The 17506-nt window shown below is 49.9% G+C and overlaps 4 protein-coding genes across 7 annotated transcripts; 2 read left to right on the top strand and 2 right to left on the bottom strand.

Annotated features, from left to right (window-relative positions):
• The first annotated feature begins 208 nt into the window (after positions 1-208).
• Positions 209-6315, top strand: STU2 (Microtubule-associated protein, microtubule dynamics during spindle orientation). 3 transcript variants are annotated; one of them, XM_058499191.1, is made up of 5 exons: positions 209-613; positions 804-925; positions 984-1192; positions 1245-3645; positions 3696-6315. In XM_058499191.1, the coding sequence occupies exons 2-5, from the start codon at positions 866-868 to the stop codon at positions 3720-3722; spliced, it is 2697 nt and encodes an 898-aa protein (XP_058351459.1). In that variant the 5' UTR covers positions 209-613; positions 804-865; the 3' UTR covers positions 3723-6315. The 3 variants fall into 3 exon arrangements, with proteins under 3 accessions (XP_058351459.1, XP_058351460.1, XP_058351458.1); XM_058499192.1 differs by having other exon boundaries at positions 1245-6315; XM_058499190.1 differs by lacking the exon at positions 209-613 and having other exon boundaries at positions 628-925; positions 3696-4869.
• Positions 6316-9200: 2885 nt separating this feature from the next.
• Positions 9201-9589, top strand: ONS95_005765 (uncharacterized protein; the record flags this gene model as incomplete). The annotated part of the gene is made up of 2 exons (XM_058499193.1): positions 9201-9411; positions 9432-9589. 2 exons carry the CDS (start codon positions 9201-9203, stop codon positions 9587-9589), a joined length of 369 nt encoding a protein of 122 aa, XP_058351461.1.
• A 1571-nt stretch (positions 9590-11160) lies between these two features.
• On the bottom strand, positions 11161-13391 carry ONS95_005766 (uncharacterized protein). Of its 2 annotated transcripts, XM_058499194.1 has the most exons (4): positions 13035-13240; positions 12475-12964; positions 12356-12372; positions 11555-12191 (listed from the first exon to the last, which is right to left on the bottom strand). In XM_058499194.1, exons 1-4 carry the CDS (start codon positions 13039-13041, stop codon positions 12121-12123), a joined length of 585 nt encoding a protein of 194 aa, XP_058351462.1. In that variant the 5' UTR covers positions 13042-13240; the 3' UTR covers positions 11555-12120. The 2 variants fall into 2 exon arrangements, with proteins under 2 accessions (XP_058351463.1, XP_058351462.1); XM_058499195.1 differs by having other exon boundaries at positions 11161-12372; positions 12475-13391.
• A 2841-nt stretch (positions 13392-16232) lies between these two features.
• ONS95_005767 (uncharacterized protein) lies at positions 16233-16550 on the bottom strand (the record flags this gene model as incomplete). Its single annotated transcript, XM_058499196.1, has 1 exon — positions 16233-16550. The coding sequence occupies one exon, from the start codon at positions 16548-16550 to the stop codon at positions 16233-16235; it is 318 nt and encodes a 105-aa protein (XP_058351464.1).
• Between the last annotated feature and the right edge of the window lie 956 nt (positions 16551-17506).

The following is a 17506-nucleotide window of genomic DNA, read 5'->3' on the forward strand; positions in this document are numbered from 1 at the left end:
GCGCCTTGCCGCCAACGTCGACTGGTTGCGTTTCTTGTGTGGAGGGTGATGTTTATCTCAAAATTATAGCGTAACAGCGAATGCTTGACACCGCCCCGCGTGCTTCAATGTGGCTTGCCGAGCTCAGACTGGCCCGATCTTCAATCAGGCGAGTGGAGGGGTGTATGGGATCCTTTGGATCAGAGGGTCGATCTCCTGATGTTGAGTGCGAGGGTTGTGATGCATTACCATGGCGGGGAGACGACAAAGCAGAATGTATGAGATTCGCCTGGCTACCACTCTGGAGTGCAGGAATGGAATTGGTTGCGACAGGAAGCCGAGAGCAAGTCAGGGGTAGACGCGATGCGCCCGCACAGGGGTCGCCGTAGTGACGAGGAAAGAGTCGAACACCAGACGAGCGAGGCCCAGAAATCAACAACGCAACTCCACCACCGCCTCTCCATCCCCTCGCGATATCCCACACCCACGAGTACAAAGAATTATTTTCGGGCGCTGCGGCTGCACACATAATACGAGACACGCGCATTTTGATTCTTTCACCATTTCCCGCCGGTTCCCAGACATTTCGCTGCAGGAAGGAACGAAGCTACAAAGTTTGCGCCAGCTCCTCTAGGTACGCAGACATCTGCTCCTTCCTCTCCAATGTATTCGCAGTCGGTACTCGATATGTCCCTGGTGGTTGTGGCTTGGCCTTCGCCGTGGTCATGGTCATGGTCATGTCTAGCTATCTCGACGCCGTGGCCAATACAAGATGGAGAAGCACATTACCCCAACGTTGCGCAAGCTAACTCGGCGCGTCACAGGTGGAAGATTATCCAAAAGCCCTACTCCAAAAGACAGACCAACAATCAGAGTATTAGACGGAATGGCGGACGTAGAAGAAGATTTCAGTTCTTTGCCCTTGCCCGACAGATTCCAGCACAAGGTACGATCACCCCATACCCCGCAGAGATACAAAAGGGACTAACATACCCGCCCACTAGATATGGAAAGTTAGGAAAGCAGCTTACGAAGATGCTTCGAAGCAATTCGAAATCACCCCGGACGAGCACGATCCAGCGTTTCGCCCATTTCTACAAGATCCCGGGCTGTGGAAGGGAGCCGTGGCAGACTCGAACGTCGCAGCACAGCAAGACGGTATAGCAGCATTATGCGCGTTTCTGAAATTTGGTGGGCGTGAAGGTTGCACAAGGTATGTTGCCCCATACATGGTCAGTAAGAGATGCATTCTGACGCTCCTCTAGAACTAGAAGTCATACATTATCGCCGTTGGTGGAGAAAGGCTTGTCATCTACAAGAGCGGCAACAAAAGCATCCGCACTGGAGGCAATTTTACTGTACATCGAATTGGATACACCCGGACCTGTTGTTGAGGATCTGCTGCCAGCTCTTTCTCATAAACAGCCAAAGATTATTGCGGCAACTTTAGCTGCGTTGACAGCTATTTTCCATAACTATGGCTGCAAGACAGTTGATCCCAAACCAGTTCTCAAGATCCTACCAAAGGCATTCGGCCACGCAGACAAAAATGTTCGAGCAGAGGCAACCAACTTGGCTGTGGAATTTTATAGGTGGCTTAGAGAAGCCATGAAGCCTATGTTCTGGGGAGAATTGAAGCCTACACAACAAACGGATATGGAGGCGTCCTTCGAGAAGATCAAATCGGAACCAGCACCAAAGCAGGAGCGATTCCTGCGATCACAGCAAGCTGCGATGTCCCGGGCCCCTCCTCCAGGTGCAGCAGCAGAAGAGGAAGACGATTTAGAAGAAGAGCCTGTGGAGATTGATGCATTTGACCTGGCTGAGCCTCAAGACGTTCTATCCAAAGTTGCCGCTGATTTCTCAGATCAGCTAGCTTCGACCAAATGGAAGGAGCGAAAAGATGCACTGGAAGCCCTGTTTACAGTATTAAATGTGCCTAGGATTAAGGATGGAGATTTTGGAGAGGTAGTGCGAGGACTCGCCAAGTCTATGAAAGATGCAAATATCGCGGTCGTCACCCAAGCAGCACAATGTACCGAAGTTCTGGCCAAAGGGTTGAGGAAACCATTTGGAAAGTATCGTTCCATAATCATGGGTCCAATCATGGAGAGGATGAAAGAGAAGAAAGCTACAGTTCAGGATGCACTTGGGGCTGCAGTCGACCAGGTCTTCCTAGCAACTAGCTTGACAGACTGTCTTGAGGAAACTCTTGGATTCTTGGCTCACAAGAACCCTCAGGTCAAGGAAGGAACCATGAAATTTCTTGTCAGAGCCCTGAGGACTACACGCGAGGCACCTTCAAAGCCTGAGGTAGCTTCGATGGTAGAATCTGCAAAGAAACTTCTCTCGGAATCTCAAGAAGTTCTTCGATCGGGTGGAGCTGAAATACTTGGAACAATAATGAAGATCATGGGTGAGCGAGCCATGGGACCACATCTAGAGGGACTTGACGATATTCGGAAGGTCAAGATCAAGGAATTTTATGATACAGCCGAAGTCAAGGCAAAAGATAAGCCGAAACCTCCACCACAGGCAGCTCCTAGAGCAGCTCCTGCAGCTGCTGCACCTCGAAAGATTGTTGGTAAAAAGCCGGTGGCTAAGAAGCCTGCACCACCACCAAGCCAGTATGCACAAGAAGCTCCTCTAGCGCCTCAGCCAACAGCAAGAAGTATCCTGGGTTCGAAACTTGGGGGACCCCCGAAATCTGGTCTCGCTACTCCTGGCGGAGGACTCAAGGCGCCTATGAAAAGAACACTAGCTGGGCCTGGTGGAGCACCAGCTCCCAATCTTGCATCGCCTAGACGTCCGCTTTCTCAAGCACCTCCTCCCCTGGAAGAAGATGCACCACCTCCACCCAGGATCGGTCTGGGACGAGGTCTGGCTGGTCGTTCTCTGGCGGCCAAGGCACCGGCTCTCAATGCTGCACTCCCGCCAACCTCTCCCCCACCGAATGCTGGCATGACTGCTGTTGAACGAGCCGAACTTGAAGAACTCCGACTTGACAAAGATCGGCTACTGCGCCAGTGTGACGATCTGCGTCAAGAGAAATCAAGGCTAAATTCCGAGGTTCAGGAACTGAAGAATCAAAATGCTCAGCTCATAGAGGATCACACACGAGATGTGCTTTCCATTAAAGCTAAAGAAACTCAGCTCGTCAGAGCTAGATCAGATTGTGAAGCCGCTGAGGCTATGTGTGGACAACTGAGAAGAGAAATGGAAAGACTTAAGCGAGCGCTTACTAGTGCGGAGCGAGTCAATAGCCCACCCGCAATCTCAAGTCCAACAGGGAGTTCCGATGAAGCTGGAATTTACCGTGATACGGGTATGTACGGTGGTCAAGACAATGGTCGCCCTGCTTACAACTCCCGTACCCGCATGTCGTTCAACTCTGCCTTGAGTGAGGAGAAGGAGAACACTGGCGATGCCTTTGCTCCTCAATATGGTCGCAGCAAGCTGAGTCCTGATCTAGGACGGAATGGACGAACGAGTGCTGCAAGCGGAAGCGGTGGCCGAAACAGTCCTGCTCCTGCGTCGTATCAGAGTACGCGCATGAGCAGAGATGCTAGTGCAGATGGTGCCAGAGGCGATGGTAATGGCGTGGAGAGTTGGAAGAGAGCAGCGGAAGTGACCAGTGCCCTCAAAGCGAAGATTGAGCAGATGAAGGCATTTCTTCCCTGTGACACCCCCTTGAACTCGACTAACTCCAATAACAGGCAAGACAAGGTCTCTCAAGACCGTAAAAGATACCCTGTATATTTGACGATAAACGAACGGTTTCTGGGTACTTGCGAATGAGCATTCTTCGGCGAAAGGAGCATGGCATGGCAAGGCATGGAATTTGGTGTTCTGCTGCTTTGCTCTCGTGATTGAGCCTGAATTATCTTGGGATTTGTTGTCTTCTTTGAGGAACTCAATCCACCTCGCGCTTCCATTGCATGTTAATGGAATTAGGGCATGGGTTGAAGGGAATGAACGGGCAGGATCGGATAACCACTTAAGTATGATTGATGTGTGACGGTTTTACGTAGTGTTTTCCACTCTGCATTGCGCAGTCAGGTGGGCGGTTTTGTCACTTGTGTTGTGTTGTGTATAGATGTGAGCCATGCTCTACCTACTAACCTACATATCCTTCTAATAATACACATTCTCCACACTCTTGACCTATGTCACTGTACTTGTACTGTTCTATTGCTCTCTGACTATTGACCTCTTCCACCTCTTCCACCTCTTCGACTTCTGCTGTAATGCTGCCCAACTCCTCACACTCCTTCTTTCCATCTAGCACTCCAGGTCTGCCAGGCCGCCAGTCCGCCACAAGGCGTTCTGTCGTGCAACTCCCGGGTGGCTTCTCGTTTGTTCTGCTGGTAGTGTGCGGACCGGATGGCTCTTCCGATGTATGCGCGCGGTACTGTACTGTAAGTTACATACGACTCACGTACGTCCGTGCCTGCATCGCATCGCATTGCATCGCATCGCACTGCATGGCGTTGCATTTGCATCGCGATGCATGCGCGATAGCGTCGTATGGAGAGGGGGAAGATGCATGGGGTAGATTTAGGTGGGTGGAGCTGCTGATGGTGATGGTGGTGGTGGTGGTTGGCAGTGCAGTCGGTATGCAGCATGAATGAAGTCTCGGGTAGTGAAGCATATCCAGGATGCATTTTGACCTATCAGATGGATAAGCACATGTCCATCGAGGTTAGTGTTTTGGTGGTGTGGTTATTTACTAGTCCTTGGGCTTGGGCTTGGGCTTGGTTAGTTAATAATATGTATCACATATCTTAGAGAGAATCTCGCCGTTGAGAATTATGATGGCTTGGGGTAGATTGGATAGCACTGGGGTTTGTGAGGGGAGGAAGGAGAAGGCGATGAATGGGATGGGATGGGATGGGATGGGAAGCGAAGTGATGAGGGACAGGACTTGATCAATACTAGAATATCTGATTTTGTGTTCACGTCATGACTTTTCTCAGTTCTAAGGTTTTGGTTAGTGGAAATTGAAATGGCGGATGGAGGGATCTTTATGTTCCTGTTTCCTGAGAAAGAACTTGAGGGCCAATACTGTTGGAGAGAGATGGAGACGGAGATAGAGGCAGCGCAGTTGTGTCTGGGTTTGGTTACGGTCCTGCCAAAATAGGCATAAGCTGCGAGCTCTGGCTATTGGACGAAGGCCTCTTCTCGTTGTGTGATAGTACTTAGTGGGTCAGTATCTTTTGAACTTATCTCCAGCTCCTTAATGAGGAGAAAGGGCAAGTGTATGGGATAAATGCTCGTTCGGAATCGGAATCCAGATCTAGCTAAGTGTACAGGTTGGTTGCCCTTTTGACACCTACGCGAGCTTGAATGAACCCACGAAGGACACCTCGAGCCTTGGTATGGTCAAGGTATCTGGTAGTTGAACCAAATCTTCACTCTTGATACGATATACGCTCGGTCCAATACCAACCCCTGAAAAGAATACACCATGAATACACCACATACCAGGATTCCACATTTCACAAGTCGCCTTTTCTGACGTTGACGCTGGCTTGCGGCACGGTCTCTATCTATCTGTCAGTCTGTCTGTCAACACGGGACGGCTCGCGATGAGGGGTGTGGTGGCTGCTGGGGGACTTAGTGCTGATTGTGGGGATGGGGTTTCGAAATATAGATTGGGTGTGGTGGGATTGCAGGTGGAGGAGGCTAGGTTTGACTGGATGAGGAGTACGATAGTGTTCACCGGTTGGGGGTTTGAAGGGTTGCTGGTTGTTTGGTAACAGGATTAGAGATATGATGGTTGAGATTGTGGGATATATCTTATCTTGACAGGAAAACTAATTTCGTCACACAGTTTACTCTTTTGGATGGGGATGCCATTGTGGAGAATAGATAGAGCTTTTAATAAAGAGGGGTTGCAATATGAGACAGTTCAGATTCTGTACAGTATGTTTTGTTTTGGTGGTGGACTTTTCCTGGATTGGGTACTGTTCACGAATGACTGATCATATCTCATCTCGGCTTGCTGTCTCGGAGTGGCTGCTGTACATACTGACGTTGTGTAATGTATGCATCATTCATGTTTGGTTTTCCCCCAGATCCCAGCGGCTCGGGAAGGTTTCGGTAGCATCGGATGTATGCCTTGCAGTGCTAGCTTGCTGCCAGCAGGAGATGCCTCCGTAAACTATGCTGTGTTACTGTGGCTTTTCAGGTTAGTCCAGCGAAGAGAACTCTTTTTTGATTAACTTCAAGGTATCGTATCCGATCCCAGGTAATTCTTCCTAGGCTTGGTCCAGGATTTGGATCGATTGGAACCGGAGAACATCTTGATCACCTGTTGCTAGTTCTGGATTGATGTTGCAAATCCTTGCTTGCACTTTGGCCAGACGATGATGCTCGAATTTTGATATCTTTTCGATCAAAGCGGAACGAGCTCCTCCTTGACTACGAAGGGGATGTAGCACAAGAACGTCCGGGGAAGGCGTCTCGCCTCCAACCCATCCATCCCAACACCAAACGATCCCACCGTCTGTCCACCCCATCGAACAGCATGCATGCCATGTATGAAGCCACGCTGTGTGACCTCGATGTAATGCCTTCAAGAAGTAAATGATCATCTCAAGCCACAGCGCGCCTCTTGCTCTGATAGACAAAGAAAATCAGGATCTCTTCGGAATGCAGTACACATGTCTCGGGGATTACTTCATGCAAAGCAGCATATCTACGAAGGTATGCAAATTTGGTCATATTTTACGGGTACGTCGAGGCATGTCCTGCGTTTGTGGAGTTTGGGAGAACGCATGCTCGTGACGAGGGCATAACTCCTCCACGCGATGGTCATTTGGTAATCGGATCGATGTTCTGACATTGATATTGAACATCCCATTCATTACCCCCCACTGCGCAAAGATTGGGGGTCAATCAGAATCGGATTGGCTGAGTATCATGAGGTGGTATCGTTCCACATGTCAGCACTCCAGATAGGTAGGACTGAACCCCCACAGTGACTGCCGGATCCCGAAGCCCTGGGTACATTGATCAGCTGGTCTTTGACGACCCAGGAATCGTCTCAAAGATACGGTAAACAAGGTCAAATGGGTAGGTATGCAGAAGATCTTTCCTGTTAAGTTGACACGAGGGTAGATCTCCCAGGACAGGAATCAAGACGAGCGACACGAGCCGACTCAAAATCTGGGACGAAGCTCACAAGGCGTGTCAAACAGAGGTACCGGGGACTCCAATGCATGTATGTGAGACATTGCAGTGGTTGGGTACTGGAGAGCTGCATGCTGCGAAGCTACTGCGCTCGTCTAATAGTGCCATATCAAAATTCCATACCCATTGGCGTCCTGGATTTGGGAGAGCCAATACCTGAAGCAGGACAAAAGAGCCAGCATATTCATTGGACAGCAATTGCACGACGAAAGCAATGAATGAATGAGGGGCAACGGAGAGCTGGGACTCGTTCGATGTCCTACTCTTCACTTCATCATGAGGTCAGATTCCTGCTCGTTGGTTGGAACACATCTATGTCAGTCTAGGAAGATGTCGGGCCTTTATCATCAGTGAAACCCCATATGGTATGATACTGGGATTCATCCCACTTCTTGCGGTATTTCCTTCTAATGGCCGGATAACATATGACCCCACTTGTTCAAGACCACAGGAGACGGGATTCTGGAGACGAGAGGAATTGATAGGGCTCACTGGCCATGTTCCAAACTTCTGATGCAACAGGATAGCGAAACCTGTGTATCTCTGTAGCTTTGTGTATGGCATGGTTATCGCCAGCCCACAGATCACATCAATCACCGCTCACCATTTTCTCGAAGACCGGAAAATGGGTACGGGCCAAGCACTCCCAAATTGTAAGCGGCGTGAAGACTCCCGGTCCAAGAGGAGAATGAGCAAGTGTGGTATTACAATGGAAACAGGAAAGCAGAATCGGACAAATTACAGACAAGCTCTAGCAAGACGTAGATTCGCAGCTTCCCATTGAGGTGTGACATCACGGCAGATATGGGGCGTATTCCAGGATACAAATACCCTGGCGTGAACTGGCCAAGGATATGCTGATCGTGGTACATGGATCAAACAAACGACGGATTCCTGAAAATGCGGTGAACGATGAACGAGCAGCCAAGAAAGATGCATGTCTCTTTGGAACTGAGGTAGCTCAAGCAGACATTAAACCATAATACCTGCGACATGAGAGAGACTCTCGGAGAGAATTCATGTATGTAGCAATAACTTAACTTTCTTCCGACATCCCATCAACCTTGGTACGGGCTTTCTTTCTAGACGCGGCATCATCAGAACAAGCAAATGCGTAATACCCTTAATCTCGCCTGAGAAGCTGAGGAAGTTCTTCTAGATGCAGATCAAACTGCCGATCATAGTTTAGACCCCCATCCAAGCGAATATACATAGTGGAAACTCAAACATAACGCAATTCTATGCATATATTCCACAACAGGAATTTAGCCCTTCGTCATTGAGATGCTGACACCCGGATGGGTGATTGTATAGAGTAGATGTAATGAATGCGTATGAGGAGCATGATGCGCGATGGATGCTATCCATTGAGGAAGGAGACAGGTAGGTACCAGACAAGGTGTCGCCGAGGTTATCCGCAGCCCCTCTTTAGACGACAGGGTATGTAAATAAAGCAAACCACTCCTCTAAGAGGTTCAACCGACTGAAGCAAATCAACAGCCCAGCACGTACCGAGCTTCTGATCTGAAAGTTCTGAGTAACAGAAACTCCTTTATCCGTCTCCCGGCGCAACCCCCACAAGAAAGCAGAAGCAGAAGCTGTACGCTGCGTATCCACCGCACCGTATCATACCCAGACCGATCGCCTCTCATGAGTGGTGGGCGAACGAGCGAGCTCCATCATTTCTATCAGATATACCTACCTACGCCAGCTAACCACCAGCCCACCCTACCTCAACATAAGTCGGGGTCGGGATCGGGTGAGGTCCTCGCTTGTCAGTCAGTCAGTCAGTCAGTCAATACGTCCATAGCAGAGAATATCGTCCATCTATCCATCCATCCATCCATCCATCCACTCATCCATTCATCTCTCCATGAACCTGCCTGCCTATCTACAAGCAAGGCAAGGCAAGTAAGCAAGCCAGCACGTTGTCCATCATCCACCCGGCCAAAAACCACCAGACCAGAATCCGCAGAGCTACCTATCCACACGCACACAGCCTTATCACAGGGTGGGCAGGACATGACATGACAGGCATGATGCAAATTCCAAGAACCGAGCTTTTTCTTGCAGAGTCGGTCGGCACTACTGGACTACTCGTACTGGGCAGACTCATTATTCGCTCAGATATGAATTCCGACCTGTCACATTTCACAAATCCATTATCCCCCCAATCTCACAAATCTCAAATCTCACAATCTCACACTCTCAACAAGGGGTATGCTATGGGTGCTGTAAGCGAGTCGAGTCGAGTCGAGTCGAGTCGAGTCGAGTCGAGTCGAGCTTGTCTGGTCTGCTCTGCCTTCAAGCCCCGGTTCCGCGCCGTGAGAGGGAGAGAGAGATTTTCTTTTTTCTTTCTCCAACGCTCCCGATTATTGATGATTTGAAGTTGCGCGACAGAAATAAACCCTGGTAGCTTCCCGTGGAATATCACACACGCGCACAAACGCACGAGGGGAGATAACTCGTGTGTGAGAGTTTATCGTCGGGGATTTTTTCTTTTCAAGAGACTCTCTTGTATGAGTTGGGCCCTGGTCACATATATGGCATCCTTGATCTCTGTGGCGCCTGCGACTGGTGAATGAATGAATGAATGAATGAATGGATTGGTAGGGAGAGTGCAACTGCGACTGCGACTGCGACTGCAACTTGAACTTATTATTTTCTAACTTGGTAATCACCTTTCTCTCTCCTCTCCCCTCCATCCATCCACTTGACTCGCTCGCTCGCTAAACTTAAGCCTAAGCCTAGGGAGCGAGCAAGATGGGAATCTTCGCAACGCCATGGTTGAATAGGCTTAGGCTTAGGCTTAGGCTTAGTACGTAGGAAGGAGGATGTGACCATATTCCGGTAGGATACGATACCTAGATCATTCCCATTCCCATTCCCATTCCCCATGCCTATGCCCTATGCCTTTGCCTAAGCCTGAGAATGGAAACCATCGCGACAGCCACGACACGACGTCGGTCAATAATAGTCGATCGGTAGTTTATAGGAAGAGAGAGAAAAAAAATATATATATATACTTTTCCCGGATTCCCAAGACCCGATCTCCGCAATTGGGTAGATGCGTAAGATAAGGTGGTAGGTAGTATCTGACATGGCAGTCTCGAATATAGTACAGTTACAGTTACAGTTACAGTTACAGTGCAGTGCTGCAACTGCAACTGCAACTACAATTGCAACTGCAACAGTACTGCTGTATGTATGTATGTATGTCATCCGGAAGACCACCCAGCCACCCACCCAGCCAGGTTCGTGCCCACAGAGCAGGGCGTTTTTTTTTTCTTGTTGCCTGCCTGCCTGCCTGCCCCTCCAGGGCTCTCTCTCCAACAACAACAACCCCCCCCAGAAAAAAATCCCGACGGTTTGGTTATTGGGCGGAGTCGTGTAACCCTCGTTTGCGTTGCGTCGATGCGTTCAGTTCAGGTTCAGGTTTTGGTATAGGTGTAGGTAGGTGACTACCTACTGACGGCCGATTTCCACTCCATAGTTCCATAGTAAAAAGGAAAAATTGGGGCCAGGGCCAAGGCCAACGGGAATGCTGCGCTCTCTTTCGCGGCTATGGCGGTCTCGGGCTTGGTTTGGCTCCTTTGTATTTTTTGCTTTTTTTTTAATGTTGCGAATTGCGAATTGCGAATTGCGGATCGCGAATTGTTGGTGTTCTTGAGGCGCAACGTTTTGAATGGCATGGCATGGCATGGTATGGTATTGGCATACCTAGCATGGGTGGTCCATCGGCAGCTCTTCGCGCGAGCAAGGCTCTGAGATCCGTACGTGCATGCATGCCCTTTCCTGCAAGGAGGTGAGGTGGAATTTCAATATGCAGGATTCCAAGATTCCAAGCAGGAGCAGGAGGCAGGAGCAGGAGGCAGGAGCAGGAGGCAGGAGCAGGAGGCAAGGCAAGCACATACATGTTCTCAATACCGACCGTCGTAATATGGCCAATACGTGCGTGTTACTTGTACTGTCTGTACCTCAACGATTCTGTTCCTGTTCCTGTTCCTGTTCCTGTTCCGTTCCTTGATTTTCCCGTCTGCAGCCGCCCGATATTATGATAATAACAGATCCGACTTCTTGGGACGGACTTGTGTGACCGTGACCGTGACCGTGACCCTTCTCGTTGCACTCGGCTTCTTGCAGCGCAGCAGCGCAGCAGCCAGATTGAAATGAATCTTGGATTTTCCCAAGATCGCCCCCCATCCCCACTGCACGGATATGCACCTCGCCCATGGCATGGACTGGACCCTGGCCTAGCTGTAATAATACCTTGAGAAAAGAAGAATAATGGACACCGTTCTGTTCTGTTCTCTCCAGGGGGTGAAGAGGACCACGTGTGGCTGACTGTCTAGGTAGGTAGGCGCACCCAGTCGGTATGGTATGGTATGGTATGGTATGGTATGGTCTTCCATTATTGAAGCAGATCGAGGGGGTGGGGACGAGCATTCGGAAGAGAAACCTGGTCGGTATTACACTGTACTGCCACACAGCCCATGGTGATAGGATGGGGGAACAAATAAACATTGGCAAAGAAACACGCACAACGCAACGGGTGTGATAATACACTGGATTTCATGAACCTACGATCCGATCCGATGATGAACCCTTTCCTTTCTGCGCCGTGGATCGAAGACACCCGACCTCAACACCAGAAAAAAAAAAGGGAAGGAGTACCCCACGCACCACGCATCGAGCACCACAGCCCCCATGCCAGTAAGCAAGCAAGCAAAGCAAGCACCGAAATATTTCCCTGAACACCCCCACTCCCAAAGCCCATAAAACAGAAACTCCTCAACACTCGTGACGCCGTTTGCCCTGTGGCTGGTGCTCCTGTGCTCGTAACCAGTACACACCCTTCGTTTCATTTCATTTTCCCCGCTGCTCCACTCCTTCGCTCTTCAATCGACTGTCATGACTCCTACAACGTGGCCGGTCCTTTCCACCCTGCTATGTCTGGATGCGTGTGTTCTTAGTCTGGTACTTCATCCATGGTTGCATAGCTGGTTCTCGACAGTCACCTAATGAAAGCACGCAAGGAGTTAGTGATATGAGATGATATGATATGGGATGGGATGGGTAAAAACAAAAGAATAACCCAAAACAAAACAAAAAAGTATAAAGTATAAAGTATGAAGTTTTTTGTTGAGTGTGCGAGGAAAGACATGTAGGTAGGGTAACGAACCACAGCGTTCATCTAACCTGTAAGATGTATATTTTCGTCAGCAGTGCCCACCCATCTTGTATGTAGACATGACCAGTCACTGGGGGGGTTTTTTGGGGGGTTTTATTGTGATAACTCACCTCCATTGAACGGCTACCACGGTCGGTGGACACCGCCTATGTGTCGTCTCGTAATTGGTACACCATGCTCTGACTGTGTACCGACGATGACCGCACTCGTATTCGACTTGTGTGTAATTGCACATGATGACCCTTTTTTTTCTTGTATGTGTTCTGAAGGAGAGACGAAATGTCGGGGTGAGAGGTGGGAGGGTCGAAAGCGAAGCGGGGCGGGCCGTGGGATACTTTCTCTTCCTGAGAGGAAGGCTGACCGAAGAAGCCTCGACACAGTGACTGTACTGAATGGGACGGTAAAGATGAATATGGAGTGTTGTTTTGTTGATGTAGAGTATAAAGTACGGAAGAAGACCTGAAGATTTTTGCTGTTCTAGTAAACAGTTGTATTGAATGCTGAGCTCTCCAGGGTTCGAGGGTGGTAGACGAGGAGGAGGAGGAGGGAGTAGAGATAAAGATGTTGACGATGTGGGGTTGGGATGGGAAAGGGTGCGGACTGCATGCATATAAGCAAATGGGTAGGAAAGTCTAGAAGCCTTCGAGGATGGGAGCACTACATAATGTACAAGCCATGTACCCTTCGATCTAGGTAGGGGACGACCCAGTAACTTCGGTCCACTCGGCGTGAAGAGGAGGACCAGGAGGGAGGAGGGAGGAGGGAGGAGGAAGGAGGGAGGAGGGAGCAGAGAGAAGGACGTTGTCTCTCCGGGGTAGGACGAGAGGTGTAATTAATCCCTTTAGCATGGACAGTTTAACAGGGGGAGGGGGGGAGGGGCGAGAGGCCTGACTTTTTCAGCGGTGGTCGAGCAGAGCAGAGCAGAGCAGAGCAGAGCAGAGCAGAGCAGAGCAGAGAGAAGGACGTTGTCTCTCCGGGGTAGGACGAGAGGTGTAATTAATCCCTTTAGCATGGACAGTTTAACAGGGGGAGGGGGGGAGGGGCGAGAGGCCTGACTTTTTCAGCGGTGGTCGAGCAGAGCAGAGCAGAGCAGAGCAGAGCAGAGCAGAGCAGAGCAGAGCAGAGCAGAGCAGAGCAGAGCAGAGCAGAGCAGAGCAGAGCAGAGCAGAGCAGAGCAGAGCAGAGCAGAGCAGGATGATGCCCGACTAGGACTGGGGGTAAACCCTAGCTTGCTCCAGCTGCGGCCCCTGGGAGCTGGGAGCGAGCAAGAGACAGGGCAGGCAGGCAGGCAGCAGACAGCCACTACTGGCCCACTGCTTGGTGGCTTCACTGGCTGCAAGAGAACTTCGCACGTGGAAGCCAGCCCTAGACCTGCGGGTGTGAGCATGGGCAGGGCAGGGCAGGGCAGGGCAGGGCAGCGCAGGGTAGCTCGCAAGCTAATAATGCTCTTCTCGTCTCGTCCCTCCATCCCTCACTTGATAAAAGGTAAGGTACCTAATTTACGCAGAGGCTGTCTGAGCATACCTGAGGGAGGGCCGACCAACAGAGTATGAGCAGGAGCTACGTCACTCCAGAGTCTGACCCCAAATCCATTATTCTATTATTGCAATAATCACTGCGAAGAGATGTCTCGGTATTTGAAAGGACTATTCAATTATGTACAGTACTCCACTGCGTGCTTGTTTCGTTTCTTTTTCTGTCTCCTACTGCACCCTAACAACTGCTAAAATGGGCTGCCAGGTGCGGAAGTGGGGATATGCTACGAGGGATTGACACTCGACACGCGAGACACTGTACAGGCCCCTAAATGTGGTTGACCTGCCCTGAAAGCCCTGCGAACCCTCGACCCGCGGGTGCGTGGCCCCCCCCCCAACCCAGCCAGCAAGATACACTCTGGCACTAACGCAGAGATCTCCACTAGACGAACCCTTTAGGCAAAGCTGACGGCCCAATAAACATACGATTCCACCTAAATCACACCAGACTCAAACTCTGAATTTGGTGAGCGACGAACCAAAGCGTCTTTCCATACCACAACATTTCTTTGCCAGTGCTGAAAGTCTGTAGCAGCTCATTTAGTACTTGCACAGGCACATGCGCTTTGAACAATGGTTGAGGGAAGAACAGCCTCGACCGACCGGCCGACCGACCGTTGAGTTTATCCCCGAGCGAAAGCCAGCCGTGGCGTGGCTTCCAGGCATGATGACGATCATGGTGCTTTTCAGTGCTGAAACCCAGTTAAAAACTCATATCTCTCAAATTTAGCAAATTGCAATACTTTATTCCCGAGACAAGGTCTGATCGGCGAAATAAAAGTTGAGGGTTACGGGCCGAGGACGGCACTTGGGAACTCTATCATCTGTATGTTGATGACTGACCATTATTATTGCCCTCGAGCGTGCTGGTCGCTTCCAGACTTGAAGAATGCCGCTCCAAGAGTTCGAGATATTGGTAGCCCCGTGGCCCTCCCCAGCCAGAATGGATAATCGGAACGGAGGCCGAAAAGAGGCATTACAAGCAAAGTAAAGACTGTAAGCGAGGTGAAGTCGGGATCTCGATCTCCCCTCGCATCCCGACATGTTATGGAACCGATAGCAAATTTGTGACCGATTTATATGATCGTAGCATGCACAATGCTGCTGCGGCGGGACCCCTGGAACCGAGCTGCAAGATGTATCAGACGCATGTTACTTGCTGGGGCTTTGAAGGCGCAGATGGGGGTGACGACGAATGTCGAATGTGGAGAGATGCGCTGGAGGATTACCGTATTATCGGTTTTATAGCCCAGGACATGGCCGAGTGGTACCGGTACCTGTAACCCAATTCCTCGACCGTAGAGTAGTGGATAGCTAAGGACTTCATCGTCATGCCTGGGCCTGAATAATCAAAATTAACCTGTTTGACTTGCAGGTATCAATTACGCTTCTCTGTGCTGTGATTCGCGGCCATCTTGAGCACTTACAAATACCTGTCCTGCCGAGGCTGGGTTGCAATGATGCCGGATTCCACTGTCCGTGGGTGACAATCAATGCGTCTTCTGGAAGGTCGGTGGAAGCATTTCAGAGACATTCTCATTCAGGGTTAACATCGGCTACCCCTACCCTGAAGATTAATGGGCCTGGCAGAAACATGTTTTGATAGAGTCCTTTGGCTGAATTGGTGGCCTGTTCTTGTTCAGCTTTTGCCGTAGCTCGTTAGAACCATTGGAACTTGTCACCTTATGAGTCGTAGCCCACGGCTATTCTGCCTATTCAACAATTCAGAAGCGTCCGCTAATTGAAGCTGAGAAGCGCCTATGACGCCCCTTTGTGTCTAGAGGGGGAATTCTGCAGCGTTTGTGGCAGCTGCCCAGACGGTTGGGTAAATCTCCTAGCCACAGAAGTCCGAGAACTAGTGCAAAAAGCATGCGGAAGCCGTTTTAGTTTCCCCAGAAACTCTATTGTCAGCCTGTACCATCATTGGCTTGGAAATAGGGGTCTGGACAATTGCGTTTTCAATTCTGATTTGGTGCAAAAAGCCATCATTCGCCTCTTTCGACTTGTGTTGCTCCCACAGGCACAGTTGAATCAATGTTTGAAGCCCCGTGCGAGAACTCGGACATCGAATTCGTCATGGAATCTGTATATCAAGCCCTGTAATGAAAAAATGGCGTGATACTCAAAGTCCATCGCCGATGAGATTTTCAAAACGGATGGCGACGCGCATGGTCAGAACCCTTTCCTTCGTATGGCCGTCAGAGTCCCTCTGCAGCTCCACCATTTCACATTAGCGTATCCGTGACCACGGTGGTGGGAAGCTCACCGCATGGCTCTAGTGGCATTATCCCTGAAGGGCTTCCCTTGGCGACACAATATGAAGGTCAATCCGACTATTCCGAGTCTCCAGCTTCCTGAATTGGATATTGCGCCGATGTCTTCGTCGAAGCTGTGAATAATGGCCCTTCACTGAGAGTTTCAGCCTTTACTGCCGAGACTTTGCTGAGCTGTGATGACGAGAAAGGAGCTGAAGAGGATGCGGATCGGGCCATGGCTGTTAATGGCTTCACGAACCGCTGTGAAAGGTTCAGCCATACAATGTCACGGAAGTACGGAAGGACATGGCTCGAGTAGGGTATTGCGTTTGACGGCACTACTTGAAGGAATTGGCAAACCCCTGAAGTGAACCACAAGAATGATGAACTGACCATGGAACAGATCTCCAGGGATTGGTATCACCACCGCTTTTAGAACTAGATTAGTTTTTGTCGAGTGATCTTCAATCGCTATCACAATATCCATTGATCTTGCTGCGGCTTTTATGGCGAAAATATCGTCATGAGGTTGAAGCTCCGGTTGGTTGCTATTAATTTTGCGAATTTTCAGGAGGGGAGCCGGAGGTCTGTCCGTTTGCGAGGCTCCTCATGATCGAAGTATGGATCATAGACCAAATAGTTCCTTGAAACGATTTGGACATTTGGACAGGAACTGAAGATCGCTCCTGCCATCTTGTTATGAAACCAATTGGAATGCCAGCCCGCCGTTTTGACAGAGCCCCTGCTTGATTTGATAATAAGTGAACCTCGATTACGCAACATAGGCCATTGAGGAGATAAACATAGAGTGGGATCCCTTCACCCCCAGAAGGGTAACCTGGACGTCGAAACGGGAGAAACAGCACCAATTATACTAGCAGAGCACAGAAGATCAATTCACTTCCAACCCTCCCAACCAAAGTCTGTTCATCCAATGCCAATCTCAACTCCGATTCTGTTGATGCGATCATGCAGAAACGTCCAGAGTGACTGTGAGCGTGGCTTGATGGCACAGTACGGGGGGTAGGCAAGCAAGGTTAAATTTGTCACCAGCGTGGGGGCTTGTAGAACTATGTTGCAGAAGTTTCAAAACTCTCCTTCATAAACTCAAATTTCTTCAGCATCAGGAGATCGGCAGGCAGGCAGGGGGGCCCACAAAGGGTCGGAACGGTCCAGGCAAAAGGGGGGCCATGCAACGTCTTGTTCCTGTTCCCTCTCTTCGAAGTCAAAAGTGCACGTTATTCAATAATATCTCATATGGAGTTGGTAAGGATGTGCAAAGGCAATCAATCAATAAGAAGCGACCTGGAGCCTTGTGTCAAGTACCGTAAACCCTGACCCTACCGACCACG

Source organism: Cadophora gregata (genome assembly GCF_030347475.1).
Source record: "Cadophora gregata isolate MNR1 chromosome Unknown scaffold_16, whole genome shotgun sequence".
NCBI lineage: Eukaryota > Fungi > Ascomycota > Leotiomycetes > Helotiales > Ploettnerulaceae > Cadophora > Cadophora gregata.

Excerpts from the sequence above, each read along its gene's own strand:
- ONS95_005766 (XM_058499195.1), bottom strand. The coding sequence starts at position 12,974 with ATGCATGCAGTCCGCACCCTTTCCCATCCCAACCCCACATCGTCAACA. Across the intron at positions 12,373-12,474 it reads GTGGTAGCCGTTCAATGGAG|GTTAGATGAACGCTGTGGTT; the intron begins GTGAGTTATCAC and ends TACATCTTACAG.
- STU2 (XM_058499190.1), top strand. The coding sequence starts at position 752 with ATGGAGAAGCACATTACCCCAACGTTGCGCAAGCTAACTCGGCGCGTC. Across the intron at positions 926-983 it reads CCGACAGATTCCAGCACAAG|ATATGGAAAGTTAGGAAAGC; the intron begins GTACGATCACCC and ends CCCGCCCACTAG. Across the intron at positions 1,193-1,244 it reads GGGCGTGAAGGTTGCACAAG|AACTAGAAGTCATACATTAT; the intron begins GTATGTTGCCCC and ends ACGCTCCTCTAG.